General features: G+C 49.1%; 4 protein-coding genes across 4 annotated transcripts in view; 2 read left to right on the top strand and 2 right to left on the bottom strand.

Annotated features, from left to right (window-relative positions):
* The first annotated feature begins 1612 nt into the window (after positions 1–1612).
* Positions 1613–7925, top strand: BTBD18 (BTB (POZ) domain containing 18). The gene is made up of 2 exons (XM_010833612.1): positions 1613–1736; positions 5866–7925. The coding sequence occupies exons 1-2, from the start codon at positions 1613–1615 to the stop codon at positions 7923–7925; spliced, it is 2184 nt and encodes a 727-aa protein (XP_010831914.1).
* Positions 7926–8539: 614 nt separating this feature from the next.
* LOC104984025 (chromosome unknown open reading frame, human C11orf31) lies at positions 8540–10194 on the bottom strand. Its single transcript, XM_010833611.1, is given in 5 exon segments — positions 8540–8724; positions 9445–9574; positions 9684–9767; positions 9770–9828; positions 9906–10194. Coding segments are annotated over 4 exon segments (369 nt in total). The 5' UTR covers positions 10031–10194; the 3' UTR covers positions 8540–8724; positions 9445–9473.
* A 1032-nt stretch (positions 10195–11226) lies between these two features.
* Positions 11227–20000, bottom strand: TMX2 (thioredoxin-related transmembrane protein 2). The gene is made up of 8 exons (XM_010833610.1): positions 19712–20000; positions 14739–14799; positions 14393–14506; positions 13559–13635; positions 13228–13334; positions 12991–13056; positions 12782–12911; positions 11227–12078 (listed from the first exon to the last, which is right to left on the bottom strand). Exons 1-8 carry the CDS (start codon positions 19898–19900, stop codon positions 11932–11934), a joined length of 891 nt encoding a protein of 296 aa, XP_010831912.1. The 5' UTR covers positions 19901–20000; the 3' UTR covers positions 11227–11931.
* A 165-nt stretch (positions 20001–20165) lies between these two features.
* The window catches only part of MED19 (mediator complex subunit 19), an 8646-nt gene continuing 8357 nt past the window's right edge, over positions 20166–20454 (top strand). The window contains exon 1 of the mRNA XM_010833629.1: positions 20166–20452. Coding sequence (XP_010831931.1) covers positions 20309–20452 — 144 coding nt within the window. The 5' untranslated portion in view covers positions 20166–20308. The remainder of the gene's footprint in view (positions 20453–20454) is intronic.

Here is a 20454-nt window from a genome sequence, read left to right as displayed (position 1 = left end):
GGGGCCCGCGCCAGGACAAGGGCATTGTGGGGGCAGCTGCAAAGCCCGTGCGGCCGGAGGCGACAGTGAGGGCGAGCTTTGGATTCGGGCCTCCGGGACCCCCGCGCTCCATTCCCAGAAACCTTCGCGCCGAGAGGTCTCTCTTCAAAGGAGTTGGGCCCGGGGCGCCCGGAGCTTGCGGAGCGCCCCGTTTTGCAGGGCCTTCCCTGAAGCCCTGCGTTCCCCGCTCCGCCAACCCCGATTCCTTTGGTTCTGGACAGGGAAGGAGACCTCGGGACGTTGTGCAGCTTTGCTAAGCCTCCCCGCGCCAGGCTGGAGTGTGGGAGGAAGCAAGGCAGTCTGGATCGAGGACCCAAGCACCGAGACGACCGCAGGAGCATCTCCTCCCGCAGAGCTATTCCAGGTTGGGTCTGGGGGCGAGGCCCAGTGCTGGTGGGTCGGGAAGTCTCCCCCAGGGCCTATGTTTGGGCCCTTGCAACCGCTGCCATCCTCCACTTCCGTGTCTCTGGCTGGGATGGAATTGAACCTACGGTTTCTTAATTTACCTTTTCCACTCGTTTCTTTCCCGATAGTTTGACGTGAACCGTTTGGAGCCCCAGTGCCACCTGACGGAAACCTGCATGCCGGGAAAGGAACGCCACCTGTGCAGCGTGTGGGGATCTCGGTGCAGAAAACTGGAAACGTAGTAAGCCCGGAGTCCAAATACCCAGCTTGTGCTTGGGAAGGGATAGAATCTAGCATAATCATCCTTGCTTCACTGTTAGCCAGATAGTTAACCAGATTGACAAACCTAAAGGCTAAATTCTGTACCAATTTCCAGGCGGAAACAGGCTTCCTCTGGACAAGAACATCTGAACCAAGGGTGGCAGTCTTGTTATTTCGGTTGGAGACCTCACCAAGCCCAGCAGCTTCTCTTCTCTGCTGTGCACCCTCTGCTGGTTAGTGTGATAGAGTGAGCTTGGAGAAAATAAGGCGTGTGTGACTTCTTAGAGATCATTTAATACTCAATAGGTGTTTTGTTAAAATGTATTACATGTGGGAAGTATACCCATGAAACTCAGAAACGTGGTGCTCAGGAAGAATATGAGCAGTCAGCACCACGGGAGTTGAGTCCCTGGTGATATGAACGAGGAAGGCTTAAGGAAAACAGAAATTCCACTCGTGTAGTGCCAGTTCTGTGCCGGGCACTCACACTGCTAAGCGGTTTGGTAGAAAGTGACTCATTAAATCTCTCAAACAGCCTTATGAGGTTAGTACAGGACTATTATACTTCTCATTTCCTAGCTAGATCAGAAAAGAAGACTCAGAGAAGTTAGATCATTTGCCTGAAATTATATAGCTCAGCTAATAAGTAACAGAGCTGAGATTCAAATCTAAGGCTATCAATGAGCTCCCATCTGTAACCACTAGGATATTCTTAAGATACACTTGGGGGCACAATCCCTGGATTTATGGTTCCTCAATTCATGCTTTTGTCTCTTACTTTCAAAATTCCTCTGTCATTTTAAACATAAAGAGAAAAAAATTAGGTATAACCATGCCTCTGAAAGGTGTTCTCTCACCCACAGGAATCTGATCCATGAAAACCCAGAAAGGTTGTTAAGAGATCAACATGTGCTCTCCTGCCAGTCCCAAAATCCTGTACAGGAATCCCCGGTTCCTCCGATTAGCTTTTCTGCAGCTTTATCACCAGCAAAAGAGTGGTGTGTTCTGTGATGTCCTTCTGCAGGCAGAAGGTAAGAGACTAGTAGGGACTCAATTGAAAACTCACCATAGACTAAGAGAAAATGATTTTAGGGCCAGGCAGTGAAGAACAAAACCAGGAAAGTGTGTAATGATTGCCTTTGGTAAAGAGCTTTTTCTAGGACGGGTACATTTCTCAAAAGTGAAAGTGAGATTATACTCCTTTTAAAAAAAAATGAATTAATTATAAAGCTTCGTAAGTGTAGAAATTCTATAAAATGTGGATAATACGGTAACGGGATGATTGTGAAGATTGAGTTTAACATATGTAAAACACTTAGGTACTTTTAATGTTGTACTAAGCAGAATGTAAGTATTAATGGTCCTATTATGTACTTTTCTGCTTTCTTTTTTATTTTATTTATCGTTTTGGGCTGCGCTAGGTCTTTATCGCTGCGCCGGCTTTTCTCTAGTGGCAGTGAGTGGGGACTCTTCATCGCAGTGCGCAGGCTGCTCCTTGCAGTGGCTTCTCTTGTTGCGGCGCATGGGCTCTAGAGTGCACGGGCTTCAGTAGACGGGGCCCTGGGCTCGAGAGCACAGGCTTAATAGTATGGCTTACTTGCTTCTCAGCATGTGGGATCTTCCCAGACCAGGGACTGAACCTGTGTCTCCTGCATTGGCTGGCAAATTTTTTACCACTGAGCCACCAGGGAAGCCCTGTGTTCCTATTGTCTTGCCAAGCAAGTCACTTCGTCTCTTGGCAGTTCACTTTCTTCATTACCAACATTGTATAACACCCTCCAGTTTACCAAGTACATACAGTATAGTTTAGTTTCTCATCTTGATTTGCACGACAGCCTTGTGATATAAAGAACGTTGTTGTATGGTTCCAGTTCTATACAGATGTGCAAGTTGAGACAGTGATTTAAGTGACTTGTCTGTTGGTTCTCTTAGAAGAGTGGCGTTTCATTCCTTTATTCAAAGTAAACCAAAAAAGTATACTGTACTAGCATGGGCACATAGTATATATGAAGATAAAGCCCATCCTTGTAAGGAGACCATATAAGGAGGAGATATTCCGGTAACCAATGCATTCAGATAACGAGGCAGTGTAATAAATAATATTGGGGTAGATATAGGCTGATACAGGAGTGCAAAAGAGGCACCTACTTAACAGACCTGAGGAGGTTGGGAGATGGGGTTAGGGAGATTTTCTTGGAGGAAATAACCTCTTAGATGAGTTGTGAAGGACAAATAGACGTAGGAAGAAATGGGGAAGGATTTTTCCAGGCAAAGAAAACAGCATGTACCGAGATTGAGAGGTATGGGCCAGAGGTTTGCAAGTGGTTCATTATGGCTACAGCACAGATTGTAAGAAGTGTATTGATCAGAGCTGTGGCTAAAGAAATTAGCAGGTCTGAAGTGTTATACCAAAGAAGATGCTCTTGTCCTCAGAACACTGGAATTATACTTGTAGATTTTAAAGAAGAAGGTCATAACTTGTTTAGAAATAGCACTCAGGCAATGAGGGGAATTATTAGATTGTTATTGAGTCCAGATAGGAGGCCGTTTCGGGATCCAGGAAAAAGGGAATTGTGGCCTGAACTAAGGCATTGAGAATAGAAAGAAATATATGGTTTATGAGCTATTAAAGATAAGTATTAAAGAGGTATACGAATGTGAAAGTTGGACCATAAAGAAGGCAGAGTACTGAAGAATTGATGCTTTCAAATTGTGGTGCTGGAGAAGACTCTTGAGAGTCCCTTGGACATCAGGGAGATCAAACCAGTGAGTGCTAAAGGAGATAAACCCTGAATTCATTGGAAGGACTGATGCTGAAGCTGAAACTCCAATACTTTGGCCACCTGATGCAAAGAGCTGACTCATCGGAAAAGACCCTAATGCTGGGAAAGATTGAGGGCAAGAGGAGAAGGGAACGACAGAGGATGAGATGGTTGGATAGCATCACTGACTCAATGGACATGAGTTTGAGCAAGCTCCAGGAGATAGTGAAGGACAGGGAAGCCTGATGTGCTACAGTCCATGGGATGAAGAGAGTCAGACACAAATTAGCAATTGAACAACAGCAACAAAAAGAATTTACAAAATTTGCTGCAGTTAAGAACATAGACTGAGGTAGCCTTGGGTTCAAATCTTGTCCCTGCTCCTTCAGTTCAATTGCTCAGTCATATCCGACTCTGCGACCCCATGAACCGTAGCACGCCAGGCCTCCCTGTCCATCACCAACTCGGAGTTCACCCAAACTCATGTCCATTGAGTCAGTGATGCCATCCAACCATCTCATCCTCTGTTGTCCCTTTCTCCGCCTGCCCTCAATTTTTCCCAGCCTCAGGGTCTCTTCAAATGAGTCAGCTCTTCACATCAGGTGGCCAAAGTATTGGAGTCTCAGCTTCAACATCAGTCCTTCTAATGAACACTCAGGACTGATCTCCTTTAGGGTGGACTGGTTGGATCTCCTTGCAGTCCAAGGGACTCTCAAGAGTCTTCTCCAACACCACAGTTCAAAAGACTCAAGCTTTCTTTGCAGTCCAACTCTCACATCCATACATGACTACTGGAAAAACCATAGCCTTGACTAGATGGACCTTTGTTGATAAAGTAATGTCTCTGCTTTTTAATATGCTGTCTAGGTTGGTCATAACTTTGCTTCCAAGGAGTAAACGTCTTTTAATTTCATGGCTGCAGTCACCATCTGCAGTGATTTTGGAGCCCAAAAAAGTAAAGTCAGGCACCGTTTCCCCATCTATTTGCCATGAAGTGATGGGACTGTATGCTTAACTAACTGTAATTTTGCACATTACTAGACTATGCCGTCTATGGGGTCACAGAGTCAGACACGACTGAAGTGACTTAGTAGTAGTAGACTATGCCAGTTTACTCATCTGTAATAACAACTACCTCACAAGGTTGCAGTGAAGATTAAAATTAATTCTGGTAAGAGCCTTAGGTGCCTGGCACCTAATAAGGACTCAAGAGTTATTAGGTTTTTTTTTTTAAAGAAAACTTAATATTTGATTAGATGCAGTGAGTAAGAGAAAAGGAAGAATCAAATATGACTTCTAGTTTTCAGGCCTGGGCCATTGGGTGAATGTGTTCTTATTTTGAAGTAAAAATCAGGAAGTTTTGGAGTGTGGGGAATGGTGAGTTTACTTTCTAGAAAGCTTGCATTGGAGGTACTTGTGGGACATCCCTGTTGTCTTGCAGGCTGTGGCATGCTTAGTATTTCAGAAGAGGTATCTGGGCAGGGTTGGATCTGGGAATCATCAGCAAGCCTTTGCTAACGGAAGCCATGGGAGAGGGAAAAATTTCTCCAGAAGTGCCCATAAAATGAGAAGGTGGCTCAAGACAGTGGATACCACGCAGTGGAGAGATTTCAGGAGAGAACTGAGCCCTAACTGAAAAGTGAAAGTCACTCAGTCGTGTCCGACTCTCAGCCCTGCGCCAATCTCTGCCAGGGTGGTGGCTTCCAACCGGCGGCCTCGAGCCCCCCATGGACTGTAGCCCACCAGGCTCCTCTGTTCATGGAATTCTCCAGGCAAGAATCCTGGAGTGGGTAGCCATGCCCTCCTCCAGGGGATGTTCGTGACCCAGGGATGGAACCTGGGTCTCCTGCGTTGCAGGCAGATTTCTTACTGTCTGAGCCACCAGGGAAGCAAGCTTCCCTGATTATCCTGATTATCCATATCCAAAGCTCATGATCTTTTGATTAGGTCACAAACAGCTTCTGTACAAATTTTTAAGCTCTTGGGTGAGTCAAAAACATTTATTCAGCAAGTGTTTGAGCCCCTACTTTGTGTCAAGTACTGGGTATTCTTCAGTGAGTCAGACAGGCACCGTTCCTGTCCTTGGAGCTTAGAAGTTTCGTGAAGGAGATGGACAGTTCCAATGCAAATAGCTGAATGCTGTGATAGCTAGCTAACCCAGACGGGATGGCGGAGGAGGGGTGGGGAAGGCTTTCTGAAAGCCTAAAATAAACCTGTAAAGATAAAAACTGAGTTAGCTGGGTAATGGCAGAATGTTCCAGGTAGGCAGAAGAAACAGATTTCTCCTACTTGAACTTCCATGAGGGCAACAGAAGGGACAGCACATTCAGGCATAGTGTCTGTGTTTAACCCGCGAGCGTGCCGCCGGCCTGAGGTAAATACTTGGGTTTCCCTGCAGGTGAGGCAGTCCCAGCTCACTGCTGCATCCTGTCAGCCTGCAGCCCCTTCTTCACAGAGCGCCTGGAGCGGGAGAAGCCAGCCCAGGGTCGGAAGGTGGTGCTTGAGCTCGGGGGCCTGAAGATCAGGACCCTGAGGAAGCTGGTGGACTTCCTGTACACCTCCGAGATGGAATTATCTGGGGAAGAAGTCCAGGACGTGCTTTCCGCAGCCCGCCAGCTCCGAGTGTCTGAGCTCGAATCCCTTCAGCTAGAGGGTGGGAAGCTGGTGAAGGTCCCTCAGGGTCGAAGGCTGAACAGGGAGTGCCTGCAGCCTCCCAGCCCCGCGCCAACCTCTGCCAGGGTGGTGGCTTCCAGCCGGCGGCCTCGAGCCCCCCTGCCTGTCACCCAGGCGCCCTGTCCTCTCAGGGCAGCGAGACTGAAGTCCTTGGGGAAGGAGGAGGGGCCCCCAGAGAAGAACCACCAAGAGAACCCGGAGAACTCGTCTGGCACTCTCCTACTCAAGAGGAAGGCCAGGGCCTGCCCAGCTCCACAAGAACCAAGTGCTTCACCATCGAGCCACAGTCAGGGACCCAAAGAGAACAGGAGTGACCCTGCCCTCGGTCCTATCTCACTCTCCCCACCCAGCTTGTACCCCTGCGTAGACGAGCGACTCCTGCCCAGAAAGATCAAGCTGAGCCGCTCAAAGCCGTCTCCCGATGTCTGCACATCCAAGCCTGCCAGCCTCCTCAGTGGAGCCAGCTCAGTGCCCACAGCCCCTGGCCGGCGTCTGTGGCGGCAGAAGAGTACAAATAAAGAAGCACCAGAGGACAAGCAGAAAACGGGGCGAGCTAGTCCCCTCAGGAGCAGCCCAAGTGCATCGGGTCTTGGGAAGACGGCTGGGAACAAGAAGTGGAGCCCCGAAGCCAGGACTCCTCACCCAGACTCAGCAGAGGAGGGGCAGGTTGGGAGAGTGAAGCTTCGAAAGATAGTCAACGGGACCTGCTGGGAAGTCGTTCAGGAGCCTCCCCTCAGAATCTCTCAAGATAGCCCTCAAATCCCAGAACTCAAAGACTCAGGAGAGCCTCTGGGGACACAGCCATCCTCAGGTAAGGAGCAGGACCTGTCTTCCGCGAGAACAAACTTGTGTGAGGACTCACCCGTGTGCTCCAGGCTACAAGACGTTTTGCTCTCTGCCGGCAGCTCCCCAGACCACCCAGTGGAGAAGTCCGAGTTTGGGTCCAGCCCAGAGCTGGTAGGAAAGGAACCTAGACTGGACATGGGCTGCAGAGAGTCCTACACATTCAACCCAGCCCTGCTTGGGCAGCCCTGCGAAGCTGAGGAGTACCGCATCACCAGTGCTGCCGCCACCAGCGAGCTGGAGGAGATCCTGGATTTCATGCTCTGCGGCTCCGACATTGAGCCGCCCATGGAGTCTCTGGAGAGTCCCCGGGCTGAGGGCTGCAGGACCCCGAGTTACCACCTGACAGAAACAGGCAAGACCTGGATCGAAGGGGAAGAATGGTGTTTGCCAGACGTGGAGCTCTGGCCCAGGGAGCTCACAGGACTGGAAAAGGAACCTCTTGGTGAGAACAAAGAGCCAGCTGAGCCCTTCAGCCCCCTAGTCCTGCCCTCTGAGAACAAAGAGCCAGCTGAGCCCTTCAGCCCCCTTGTCATGCCCTCCGAGGTAAGTGAGGGGGAGGTGTTTTCAGTGGGAGGCTCTTGGACTCCAGACCTGGAAATTAGCAGCTCCCAGCCACTGGAAGGTCAGAGAGACAAACTTCTCCAAATGGACTCCCTTGACCCTCCCCAAAAGTCCTATGGAGACCTCTCGCCTCCCTGTTCAAACTGGGTGGACGCTGGCCTGGAAGTGTCCCTATCAATGGATGAGGTATTATACCCAGCTCCAGAGGCAGGCAAAGAGGGATCTGGCAACTCTGAGTGGGTGGGTCCACTTCCTGCCAGCCCTGAAGAGGAGATTGATGTAGACTCACTGTCAGAGGGGATTCTACCCATGGGTATTCTCTCCGTGTGGCCTGACCCTTCCTCAGAGTCAGAAACAGAGGTAGATATACTAACGTAGTGGCAAAGCGGGGAGGGCGGGCCACAGGGACTGGGAGGGAGGGACATGCTGGCTAAGAGGCCGCCAACAGGCCAGCATGTGTCCCTGTGCTCTCAGCACCAGAGGCAGGCACACCTGAAGCGCTCCTTCCCTCCCCAGGCTTTTGGAGCCAGGCAAAAGTCATTCCATAGGTAGAAGATTATGAACTCGAATCCCCTTCTTTTATAATCTTGTCTTCCAGTTAGTGACAAGTGAAACAATAAACTCTGTGGTCACCAACTCTAGTGAGTCATAGGTGACAGCCAAAGCCAGTCTCCCCGATCAGCAGGCATCTGATCCCTAGTACCTGGTATGTATGGCTTAGTCACTGCCGGCATGGGAAGTGTAGCCAAAAGCTCCGCGGGGCTGGGAAGATGTCCTGCACCATCACTTCTGAGAAGTGAGGTGAGAAAAATAGTTCCTTTTATTTCCTTTTCCCCCATAGTTTTTACAAGTGTTTCTCATGCTCTATTAAGGACCATAGGAGACCCAAGTTAATTGGTGACCTCAGGCTATGAGGAACACGAGGACCAATCCCATAAGACTGGCTTAGGGCACCCCTTCCCATATTAATAAATTTACTTCAGGACTCAGGCTTTATGTAAACTCAAATCCTTTAATTTTTATTAAACCAAATCCAAGAACCTTTCAATGTCTTACTAGAGGACTGCCTCACAACTGAACCCTCGTTTCTGGAGGGGAGGAAACCACAGCTTCAGGGACATGACTGAAGTTTGGCCATGTCCCGTCATAAATGCTCCAACATCACCAGGGACAGAGGCTGTGAAAAGGAGAAAGGAAAAGAGTTAGAGAAGGGATCCAGGTAATCCTAGCCAGCCCTCCACCACTGGACACAGCTCAAGGGGTGTATACACACACCGCCCCCATCTCACTCAACATCAAGTGCCTGACAACCTGCCAAAGCCCTGTCTGCAGCATTCGGACAAAGACAGGGTCGGGTTCTGTGCCCAGGAGTGCCGGCATCACCACGCAGGGCTGGCAGCATATGCTAACACAAGAGGCAGTAGGCATGCCTGAAACTACACAGAGATTTGGCCAGGGAGAATCAACACACACACAAATGAGGGCATCGGTGGGTTTACAGGAAAGTGAGCTGTTTTTTTAGAAAACAGAAAATCGGCCCATACTCCAAGGGACACAGTTCTCTGCATCCTTTAAGGTCACAATTTGCATTCTCATAGTCATTTACATTACCAACGGCATTCCACGACTTAGCTCAGAGACACTGGAATGAAACATAAAGGTAGCAAAGGGCACACTGAATAGGAAATTTTTTTTAGGGGGGTGGGGCGACTTTCAGTTTTCCACCAGGAAAAAGGGGAAGAGGTATTCCCACTAGAGGAAAGCCCGAGAGCAGAAGCGAGTCATGGAGAACCTACGTCCTGTGTGAAATCGGGGATCGGGGGTTTAACAGGAAGGGCTGCTTCGCCAGCAGCCGCACGAAGATCAGCCCCACTCCCCGCCATTCGCCATCTCGAACCTCAGCGAGACGCCTTCTGCCCCACCTCCCTACGAAAGGTACTTCTTCAGCTCCTCCAGCACCACGTGAGGCTCCGGAAACTTGAGTTTGCGTGGGGGCCCCTTCTTAAGACCCGTCCAGAGTTCCGCGCCTGGGAAGAAAGGCCACGTGAAGCGCAACGGCTATGGAACCCTGCAGCCGTTCCCCGAAGCCACCGGGAGGCGGCGGTCTGGAGGCCCCCGCGCCCGGCCCGCACTCACTGCTGCCGTCGGCGCGCAGCAACGTCACCTCGAAGCTGCCCCTCCGCGGCCTGGCGGGGTTCACCTTCACCGTCAGCTCGGGGCCTGCAGGCGCAGCGCCTGGCTCAGGGCCGCGGCGTTGCGCCCGTAGACTCGTCAGCTCGTGCTGTGGGGAGAGGGGCGAGGTCAGAGCCCGGCCCAGGCCTGCGGCGCCCGCGCCCCGCCGCGCCCCGGGCCGCTCACCAGTGCTCGATGACGACGCTCGGCCCCTCCACTCCCCCTTCCTGGCCGCCGGCCGGCTTCTCCCGCTTCTCGGCCGCAGCTGCCAGCGCCGCCTCGGCCTTCCGCTTCCTCCCGCGGGACGCCATGGCGCCTGGGGCCCGGTTGGGGACAGGGCACAGCCGCGGGCACAGGCCAGCCCGGCTCCGAGCGCCGAACCGAAGCCCAGGAACTCAGCTCCCGACGTGAAACCTCTTAAGCTGCGGCAAGCGTGGCGCAGGGCGCACACGTGGTCTGGAGGCGGGGCCGCGGGCGAAGCCGCGCTGCGCGCAGACGCGGGGAGGTGCGGAGCGCCGCGCCCAACCACCTGGCCGGGGGCCGGGTCGCTGTGAAAACAAGTCTTCACGCAGGCGTTTCTGTAACCGCGGCGCCAGCTTGAACGGTGTCCATCAGGACTGCTACCCAAAACTTCGCTCCTGGGACCCACGGATCAGTCCCAGACCGAGTGTACAGCTTAACTCTGGGGTTAAGTAAACTTTGTTACGGGTGCAAGGTTTTGATTTGAAGCTTGGATTGTTTCCTAGTCTTTAAAGCCAAGCCAGTATTATATCTCCAATTCATTTTGAGCTTCTTCCAAGTTAATTGCTTAGATCTAACGTCGGTAATCATTCAGGATCCTTCATTAATGTGAATAAATAAAGTAAATTTACTATTTTGTTTACATCATTGATTTTCAAGTGGGTTGTTAGTAGGGTGTTAGTAATATCACCACCATTTGAGGAACATTTTTAAATGCATGCAAAGGTCCTGAGATTTTGACAAGCCTATCTATGTCTATTTTGAAAAGATGCCCAGGGATTTCTTAAGTCCTACTCATCCCTCATTTCCTCCCCCTTCTCTCTCATTAAGGTCTGTATTGTCATCATAATAATCTAGTAGATTCTTCAGTTCTGTTGGATAGCTACTCTTCAAAAGGGCTTCCCAGGTGGTAAGTGGTAGAATCCACTTGCCAATGCAGGAAACATGGGTGTGCTCCTGGGTTGGGAAGATCCCCTGGAGAAAGGAAATGGCAACCCACTCCAGTATTCTTGCCAAGGAAATGCCATGGATGGAGGAGCCTGGCAGACTAGTCCATAGGATGACTGAGCGACTAAACACCAACAGAGGGAAGACCCAAACCTGCAGCTGTCCACAGTGTGGGGACCTGTGTGCAGCATCTGATGAGCTAATCAGGATGGCCTTTGAAATGAACATGGCAGAGTCCTCTGCAATTACCTGGCTTTTCTAATGCAGGAGCGACCAACACTTCACTTGTAATGCATGAATCACACACAAAGGCAAAATAAAGTAATTCTCAGTCTCTTTATTGTGCAAAACCATCAACTGGGTGTGGGGAGGATGCAGGAGGGTTAAATGAGCCATCGTCCAGGGCCCACCACACAAAGGAAGTCTCCAACTTCTATTCCCCTTCTTCCCAATCTTCATAAAATACGTAGATTATTCAGTAATCTTCAAAGAGAAAAGTCTGTGGTTGAAGGTTTTTCCTTGGGACCGGTCACAGGCTTACACTTTTTTAAGTACAGGCCAGACTAAGCCAGAAGGGCCTAAAGGAGTAAGATTCCTTGAGGGGAAAATCTCAGCACTAACTCTGCACCTTGGCCTGTTTGTTAGGGTTTAATCTAGGCTAAGTAGGCTGCATGGCGCCACCGTGAGGAATGAGACCAGAGCCTGATGGAGACGTCGGGCAGCACATGGTGGTTGACGCACTGGCCCCGCTTGGAGGGCAAGCCTTCTCCCTCCACCAGACAAGATCTTTCCCTCCCTCCAGTGAAACAGCGGGCCGCAACAGTGGGGGCCTTCCGAGAGGGTGCCTGTCATTGCCCTGGATGCCTCTTAAAAGTCAGAAGCGATACCCTCCCCATCTAGGCATAGCCAAACAGGGGAAACATAAATAAAAGGCCCAGGTCTCAGGCAAGGCTTGTGGTTACACAAGGGCAGGGCCCCTGAGGTGCCGGGGACTGACAGGAGAGGAAGCACTGGAGCAGGGGTCCTATTTGTCCTTCTTGCTCTCCTCATCTGGCACGGCAGCAGGCACAGCGGCCACAGGCTGCTCCTCGGGGATCTTATCTCCAGCCTTTGACAGCTTCTTGGCCCGCTGATAGAGCTCATTCAAGTTGAATTCTCGGATCACATTCTCCTGTGCAAAAGGGACACATGCATCAGGTTCAAGCTGGAAGGGAGAGTCGTGTCTGGGAAGAAGTACAGTTGACCGTCGAACAGGGGTGTGGTTCGGTGCCCCTTTTGCAGTCAAAAATCCATGTATAACTATAGTCAGCCTTCCGCAACCACAGTCCGGCTCCAGCCGACCACGCAGGCTGCGGAGCACTGTAGTTTTTACTATTGAACAACATCCACACGAGCAGACCGACACAGTTCTGACTCGTTTGTGCAAAGGCCAACTGTATTTACACAGTCTAGGAAGGGAGGAAGCAAAGGACAGGAATCTAACCCAGATCTCTTTTTTGGGGGTACCTGAAAAAGTCAATTAATATTCACCTATTATGTGCCAGTCACTGTGCCAAGAATTATAGCTACATTATTTAATGTAATCTGCAAAACAAAACCTGTAAGCAAATGTTACCCTCTCCAATTTACTGCCAAGGAAACAGACTGTAAGAGCCACCGAGACTGAGTCTTAACTAATAACCGTTCCTTACTGCTATAATGTCTGGCACGTGGTAGGATAATTTGCTGAGTGAATCCATGAATGAGACCTAATAAACAGTCCACACTCTCAAAGCTTGTGGGCAAGTAGCAGAACTAGGAATCAAACCCAGGGTGCGCTCCGAACTGACCTCCTGTTCTACACCCTCCTGCGAACCACCTGCCCGCTCATGTACCTCCGAGAACGTCCAAGAGACAGCCCGGCCCTTCTTGTCGATCTGCGGCCGCCGCATAACCTCCTTCCCACCTTGGAACAGGATCAGGGTAGGCAGCTGCTTGGTGAGGGGTGACGTGCTCACCTTGTACCTGCAGGATCCAGAAGGTTCTCTGTAAGTGCATCTGCGTGTATCGCCCCAGGGGACCCCCTGCCCAGGCCCTCACATACCGTGTACTAACGTCAGTGTAGCGTCCAACGTCCACCTTCCCAAAATTCAGCCCCGTACAGTTGTATCTGGGAGGAATGTATTGTTTCACAAGATGAGAGAGAAGGAATCAATGAAACAGAGGCACAGATACCTGAGGGTGGGGCAGGAGTGCCTTTGGTTGCAGTGTGCAAAAACCAAGGCCAAACCAACGAGAGGGAAGGGACAATTTCTACCGCCCCTCCCTCTGTCCCACTCACTTGAGCGAGAGGTCAGCGTAGATAGGGGCAAATGACTGGCAGTCACTAGACCAGTTGGCGAAGAACTCCACGATCCAAGTGACCCTCTTGTCCCGCTCCAGCTCCTCCTGCCACACACAGAGAGGAAACGGTGAACGGAATTACACAGGCTCCTGGAAGATTCAGACTTTAGCACCTAACTCCTCATCTCGGCTTCCCCATACCTCTGTAGACCCCACAATGAACCAGTGCCCTTGAATTCCATCCTGAAGCACGGCTGTTCCTCTGAGTAGGGAGCGCAATGACAAAATCACCCCCAAGGCACCCAGGAACGGGGAAGAAGAGTACTCACATCAATGGTTTTGTCACTGAAGTACTTGATGTACTCAGGGCCCATATACAGGGGGGGTTTGCAGGTCATCAGGAACACTAAACACAGGAAAAGGGTGTCACAGGTGTTAACTGCAAAGTGGCACTCGCCATCTACCTCTGTAAGGATTAAGTCACGCGCCCGCAGCTGCCGACCTTCAACACCCTCTGAAGGAGCTCAAGGTGCAGAGCAGAAACGAGGCGCCCTGCGCTCAGGGAAAAACTGGCAGTACGGGTCTTCCGATAGTTAAATATTCTCAGGAGCCGATTTTATGAGCTCAATTCGTGTATCTCCTCACATCTAGAAAAGCACCAAGATTCTTTATGGTGACAACGGTTTCTCGTGACTGGCAGAAAGCTTCATGAGACTAGCACACACTTTCTATAAAAACATATGCTGACTGCATGTACTCCCCCCTTCGCCAAAATCAAATACACACTGTCCTTTCCTCCCACCTCTCTGGACCAGTTCCTCAGAGCTAACTGAGGTGCTGTCTCCCAGCCTGCAGGCCTCGTTTTCCCCCAATTAAAACTTACCTTGCAGCTCTCATGTTGTGCATGTTAAGTCAGCACAGAAAACATATAAGGCCTTGAGTAGGGGATTTACTTTCAAACCAACCCAAAGATTCCAAGTACCAAAGAGTGCGTTTTGTAGACATACACAGACACATTCCCTTCCTCTTAAAATACAATCTCTGTAGGTTCTCACCATCTGAGTCTCACAGTTAATTGGTTATAAGCTATGGAAGACAGGTATGGAGAAACTGGTTTGGTGCTGGAATTTGGTTCCCACAACCAAGTCTTACACTCTCCTTACCTATGCAGAGTGTGATATAAAGCAGGCCCATACGGATATCCAGGCGGAAGAAAAGAATCGCATTGGCCACCTTACTAAACATGAAGATGTTGCCTATATGCTGTTCCACGGTGACTGAAACACAAAGATGTCAGAGGTCAGGCTGGGCTGCGTGCTCCCATGTTCTATTATTTGTCCCTCTCCTTGGAATACTTTGAAACGGGAGAGGGGGGAGAGGATAAAAGTCTAAGGTCAAATTCAGCCTTGGCAGAGAATGAGGGACAAGTTCACCAAGTTATGCCCCTCTCATAACATGAGGGGAAGACTCCGGAGGTCCTTGGTCTGAACCGCGGGAAACCACACTTACTGGACCTGCGGTTCTTCATCATCACGATGGCGCTGAGAAACATCAGGATCTCCACTTCTCTCTGGAACAGAATCAGAGCGTCAGGAATGGCATGAATGGAAACGATTTGGGTGACCAAGGGAGCCAAATATGTGATACAAACCAACAGAGAAAAAATGAACGAAGATCCAAACTGGGAATGCTAACAGTAGAGAAATGACAGGACTCAGCTAAGCAGCAGTGCTGGCTTCCCAGGTGCGCGAGTGGTACAGAACTCACCTGCCAACGCAGGAGACACAGAGGGGCGGGTTTAATCCTGGGTTGGGACAATCCCCTGGAGAAGGGCATGGCAACTCCAGTATTCTTGCCTGGAGAATCCCATGAACAGAGGAGCCTAGAGGGCTACAGTCCACGGGGTCGAAAAGAGTCAGACACAACTGAAGTGACTTAGCACGCACAAGGGGTAGTGGGGAAAACACCAGTCAGAAGATCCAGGCTCCAATTCTACCGCTACCACAAACTGCCTGTTGCCTTTCAGCAAAGTACTTCACCTGGGAGCACGGGCTTCCCTAACTGAGGATTAAAGAAGATAAGAAGTATGAAACAGTTATATAAAGTATATGGTGTAAAACTGTAAAATACTACAATCAACTCAGCATGACTCTGGTACAATATAACTTTCCCAGGTAAACTTTCTCAATCATTCCCATCAGTACAACAGATGGTTATTCCATTTGTTTGGTTTTAAGGTAAAACATTCCTCTCCACCTAATATTCAGTGATAATCCATGCACCTTGAATATAACCTGAGAGCTGAAGGAGGCCCTTCAAACCTCTCAGAGGGACTTTCAGTACCACTAGTGTGCTGTTCGTCCTCACCTCCCAGAAGGTAAGTTGCATGTGAGTTAAGTGAGACAGACAATGAAAATGACAAAGACGCAAACTTCAAAGAGTAAAGACTGCAGTGAAGAGTAACAAGGACTTTGTGAGAGATTGCACACGGGGAGGGCCTTCTGTAGACTGGAGGGTTTGAGGCGTTCCATACCTTTCTGTTAGTCATACAGGATCCAAATCATTATTTCAGACAGAACCAATTAACTGTGATTTACGGCTGGCAATCAGGGACCTAGGTTTTTAGCCTCAGTCTCCAACAAAAAGCAACTGACTGGATTTAGAAATGGACATTGAATGTGTGGGGCGGGCGGTGTAGGTAGGAAATATGACAGACCTTAATAAATATTCCACCCGAGTAGAAATTAGGAAGAGTTTTCAAGAATGAAACTGGCTTTAAATTTATAATAGCCAGGACATGGAAGCAACCTAGATGTCCATCAGCAGATGAATGGATAAGAAAGCAGTGGTACATATACACAATGGAATATTACTCAGCCATTAAAAAGAACACATTTGAATCAGTTCTAATGAGGTGGATGAAACTGGAGCCTATTATACAGAGTGAAGTAAGCCAGAAGGAAAAACACCAATACAGTATACTAACGCATATATATGGAATTTAGAAAGATGGTAACGATAACCCTGTGTACGAGACAGCAAAAGTGACGCTGATGTACGGAACAGTCTTATGGACTCTGTGGGAGAGGGAGAGGGTGGGAAGATTTGGGAGAATGGCATTGAAACATGTAAAATATCACGTATGAAACGAGATGCCAGTCCAGGTTCAATGCACGATACTGGACGCTTGGGGCTGGTGCACTGGGACGACCTGGAGGGATGGTGTGGGGAGGGAGGAGGGAGGAGGGTTCAGGAGGGGGAGCACATGTATACCTGTGATGGATTAATTTTGATGTTTGGCAAAACTAATACAATTACGTAAAGTTTAAAAATAAAATAAAATTTAAAAAAAAAAGTGGCTTTTATAATTATGCAAAGATTTAAAAGAGAATTATGCCCAATCAGGAGACCAAAGACAGGACTAAAAGGAATATACTCTAAAGACAGAATGTGTCTGTGGTAAAGACCAGCCATGTATACTCCAAACTTTACTTCCTTCTTCTCCTGGACATACTGCATCTAGGGAGAACTGTGTGACCAGCACTCCTAAACGCACTGTGAGCAGAAGTGACGCACCACTTCTGTGCCCAGGCAGTTAAGAAAGGGGATGCACATCCTTGCAGGACAGCTTTCTTTCTCCACCTGCTGGCATGGTGCTGGGATGATCTTAAGGCCATCAGTAGGAGACAGGACGAGACTGGGTTCCAGAATAACTGCATAAACAAGAGCTCCCTTGGTTGTTTGCTTGTTTATTCACCGTTTTAAACTTTTTTTTAAAGCTAATTTTATCTTTACTTGTTTTTGGCTGTGCCGGGCCTTTGTTGCTAGGCGGGCTTTTCCCTCATGGGGGTGAGCAGGCTTCTCACTGGGGTGGCCCCCTCATGGCAGAGCACGAGTTCTAGGGCACGTGGGCTTCAGGAAAGCAGTGCAGCTCCCGGGCTCCAGAGCACAGGCTCAGTAGCTATGCGCACCAGCTGAGCTGCGCCACACCACGTGGAATCCTTCCTGACTGGGGATCAAACCTGTGTCTCTTGCATTGACAGGTGGATTCTTTACCACTGTGTAACCAGCATAGCCCTGTTTCAAACTTTTTATTAAGGAAATTCTCAAACACACACCAAATCAGAGAGGATACTGAAGGGTGGCAGAATACGCCACTCCCAAGTACGCCATTTTGGCATAAGGATTATTTTGAGTCTAAAGGCAACTGATGAGAAGTAAAATAAAGAAAAGCTCCATGCCCTTCCCTTACGTGTCTAAGAGTAGGACAAAAATTTACCTTCTTTACCAAGGACAAAACTAATCAGGGGAGATAACTTTAGATGCTATCAGCCTGGAGATAGCGCCAGAGGGATCTACCGTAACAAACTCGCCTTTATCTACCATCAGTTTACCTTTCCAATTTTCAGCTCCTGCAAACCTAAAACTCCTTCCTTCTTCATCCTGTCATTTCTCCACAAATCTATTGTTCTTTGTTGAAGATGCCATATAAGCTGGAATTCTAAGCCTCTTTGTCACTGATTTTTCCCTGGGTATCTCCCTTGTACACAAGTTACACATGTTAATAAACGTGTTTGTATTTTAATTGACTTCAATCTGTCTTTTATTACAGTAGTCTCAGGCAAGACCTCAGAAGGGCAAAGGGAAAATTATCTTCCGCCTCCTACAATACCTTAGTAAACCCCTAATACTCAGTTTCAATAGTAATATTTTGCCAATATGGCAAAATATTTCATCTACGCTACCCATTTCTTTTGCTGAAGAAACTTAAAAGCAAATTGCAACTGTATCATTTTGACTATAAAGATTTCAGTACATACTGCTTACAGATAAGAACTTCTTTCTTAAACTAAAATACCATTATCATATCTAACAAAATTAATACTACTTCCTTGTTGTTATCTAATACTTGGCCCTTATTCAAATTCAAAGGTTGTGGGTGTATGTGCTTACACACTCAGTCCTGTCTGACTCTTTGCAGCCCCATGTACTGAAGCCTGCCAGGCTCCTCTGTCCATGAGATTTCCCAGGCAAGAATACTGGAGTGGGTTGCCATTTACTTCTGCAGAGGATCTTCCCAACCCAGGGATCAAACCCTAGTCTCTGCACTGGCAAGTAGATTCTTCACTGCTGAGCCACCAAGGAAGTCACATCCTTGCTAACGCTATCTACCTTAATACTGTAACTTCCAAATCACCAGGCTAAATGAGTAAAACACAGATTTTCCAGGAAGACAAACAGTTATGAGTACTATATAGTTAAAAAAAAATAATAATAACAGAGTAAAAAGAAAACATAACACCTTCCAGTATTTTGCATATAATTAGGGAAGAGTATTCAGAGAAATTAATTGCATAAAAAGTCCCTTTTATAAAAATCTTTATTTCCATCCACTTACATGTTTGAGTCTTATTTTGGTTAAAGTGGGATAGATAAAAATAGGATCTTTTGAAGAAGATGGCTACATCTGAGCTAATTAATAACACTGGGAAAGGATAGAGTATGAAAAAGTGTGAAGAATAAAAAGTAAGGAAGCAGGTTCTGTTAAAGTTCAAGACTCATTTGGGCCTTTGGGAAAAAAAGACAAAAACTCAGGTGACTGTCTTTCCTCAGTACATGTATGTGGCTATTCAGCAGAGGGCAGAAAGCTTCAACTTATTTTACACTTTTTTTTTCCCCTTAAAACATGCAGAATCTTAGTTCCCTGACCAGCGATGGAACCCAGGCCCCCTGCAAGTTAAGTACAGAGTCTTAACCCCTGGGCCACCAGGGAAGCCCCTCAAGTTATTTTTCTGAGTGGTCCCTCCATTCCAGTTCAGGGAGGACTGCAAGAGGCTTGAGACGGATTTCTTTACGTTTTTTTTTTTACAATTCCATTTCCATAGGCCTAACAATTTTATTTATTTTTACATCCGTAGTATGCGGCACAGAGCCCAGCACACAGTCCGCCCTGTGAGACTGTTAACTTAATTTTAAGAAACGGCTGTGTGCTGTTACCATGGCTGAAGACTGGTTGCAAATCCTCGTCGCTCACTAGTTGTGTGACCTTGGACGAATCTCCTAACCACGCCAAGATCCGTTTCTTCATCAATGAAACGAGAATACCAGAGATACTACTTGCCTTGTACAACTCACTGGTTCCTCAACAGGCTTTACTAACGAGCAACACTGGAGGAGAGTGCGAGTGCCCAGTTTGGGGAGGACTCTGGTCGAGCATGGACTGGGCGGTGGGAAGGAGCTTGGACTCAAAAGGCAGAAGGCTTAGACTGTTGGGCGAGCTAACCGGCTGCTTTCCCACCCTAAACCAGAGGAGGTTTAGGCTGGATAACAATCCACGCCCTACACTCTTAGTAGTCTGTCAAGTCCGCTAAAAGGCCCGGAACCTGAGGCGTTCTCAAAACAGCCAGCCTCGGGGCTCCCGGCTGCGACCACCAGGGCGGGGACAGTCAAGGTCGTGGGGTCCCGAGGAGGGGGTCGCTCACCCAGTCAAAGTCACACGGGTTGCCGTCTTCGCGTTGCGTGGGGAGACTTTCGCAGACAGGGGGCAGCTTCCTCACGAGTAGGAAGGCAGCAGAGAGCAGGGCTGACAAAAAGTAGTAAGGTCGGGCCAGCCATCGTGAAAGTCGCGGGACCGAATACACGAGAGCAATTAAAGGCGCTAGGACCGCCATCTTTCCGGCCCCCTGAGGCGCCGGCCGCTCTCTTCGGCTTCCGTAGGTCTGGTCCCGCCTCTCTCACCATTGAAGGTTTCCATTGGGCCAAGTGTCAGATGCCCCGCCTCTGGACCCGGAACTAGATCTCTGATTGGCTCCTACGGCAGGTAAGGAAGGTGAGAAAGGGATTTGATATGTTATTGGCTAACCTAACTGTCGCTTTTTCTACCTAAGTCATTTCATTGGTTTCAAGCGATTGCTGCGAGCGGAGGCCTCGGAAAATTTAATAAAGTTAAGGAGTATTTCCGGAACGTTCTCAGAAGGCGACGGAAGTCGTTGCCGGAAGAAGGTAGGCAGGGCCAGAGGCAGTCCAATGGTAAACGGCTCCTGGAGGAAAAGGGCTGTACCCGGTGAAAAGATTAACCAATGAGAATCATTAACGCCAGACACCGGGAAGGCGCCGGGGCGGAGGGGACGATGGAGAATTTCACGGCGCTGTTCGGGGCCCAGGCTGACCCTCCACCTCCCCCAGCGGCACTCGGCTTCGGACCCGGGAAGCCGCCCCCTCCGCC

Source organism: Bison bison, unplaced genomic scaffold, assembly GCF_000754665.1.
Source record: "Bison bison bison isolate TAMUID 2011002044 unplaced genomic scaffold, Bison_UMD1.0 scf7180017863815, whole genome shotgun sequence".
Classification (NCBI taxonomy): Eukaryota; Metazoa; Chordata; class Mammalia; order Artiodactyla; family Bovidae; genus Bison; species Bison bison.
The sequence above is the reverse complement of the archived record's forward strand: the minus strand, read 5'-3'. Positions and strand labels throughout refer to the sequence as shown.

Excerpts from the sequence above, each read along its gene's own strand:
- BTBD18 (XM_010833612.1), top strand. The coding sequence starts at position 1,613 with ATGTGCTCTCCTGCCAGTCCCAAAATCCTGTACAGGAATCCCCGGTTC. Across the intron at positions 1,737-5,865 it reads TGTCCTTCTGCAGGCAGAAG|GTGAGGCAGTCCCAGCTCAC; the intron begins GTAAGAGACTAG and ends GTTTCCCTGCAG.
- TMX2 (XM_010833610.1), bottom strand. The coding sequence starts at position 19,900 with ATGGCGGTCCTAGCGCCTTTAATTGCTCTCGTGTATTCGGTCCCGCGA. Across the intron at positions 14,800-19,711 it reads ACCCGTGTGACTTTGACTGG|AGAGAAGTGGAGATCCTGAT; the intron begins GTGAGCGACCCC and ends ATTCTGTTCCAG. Across the intron at positions 12,079-12,781 it reads TCTCTTGGACGTTCTCGGAG|GAGAATGTGATCCGAGAATT; the intron begins GTACATGAGCGG and ends CCTTTTGCACAG.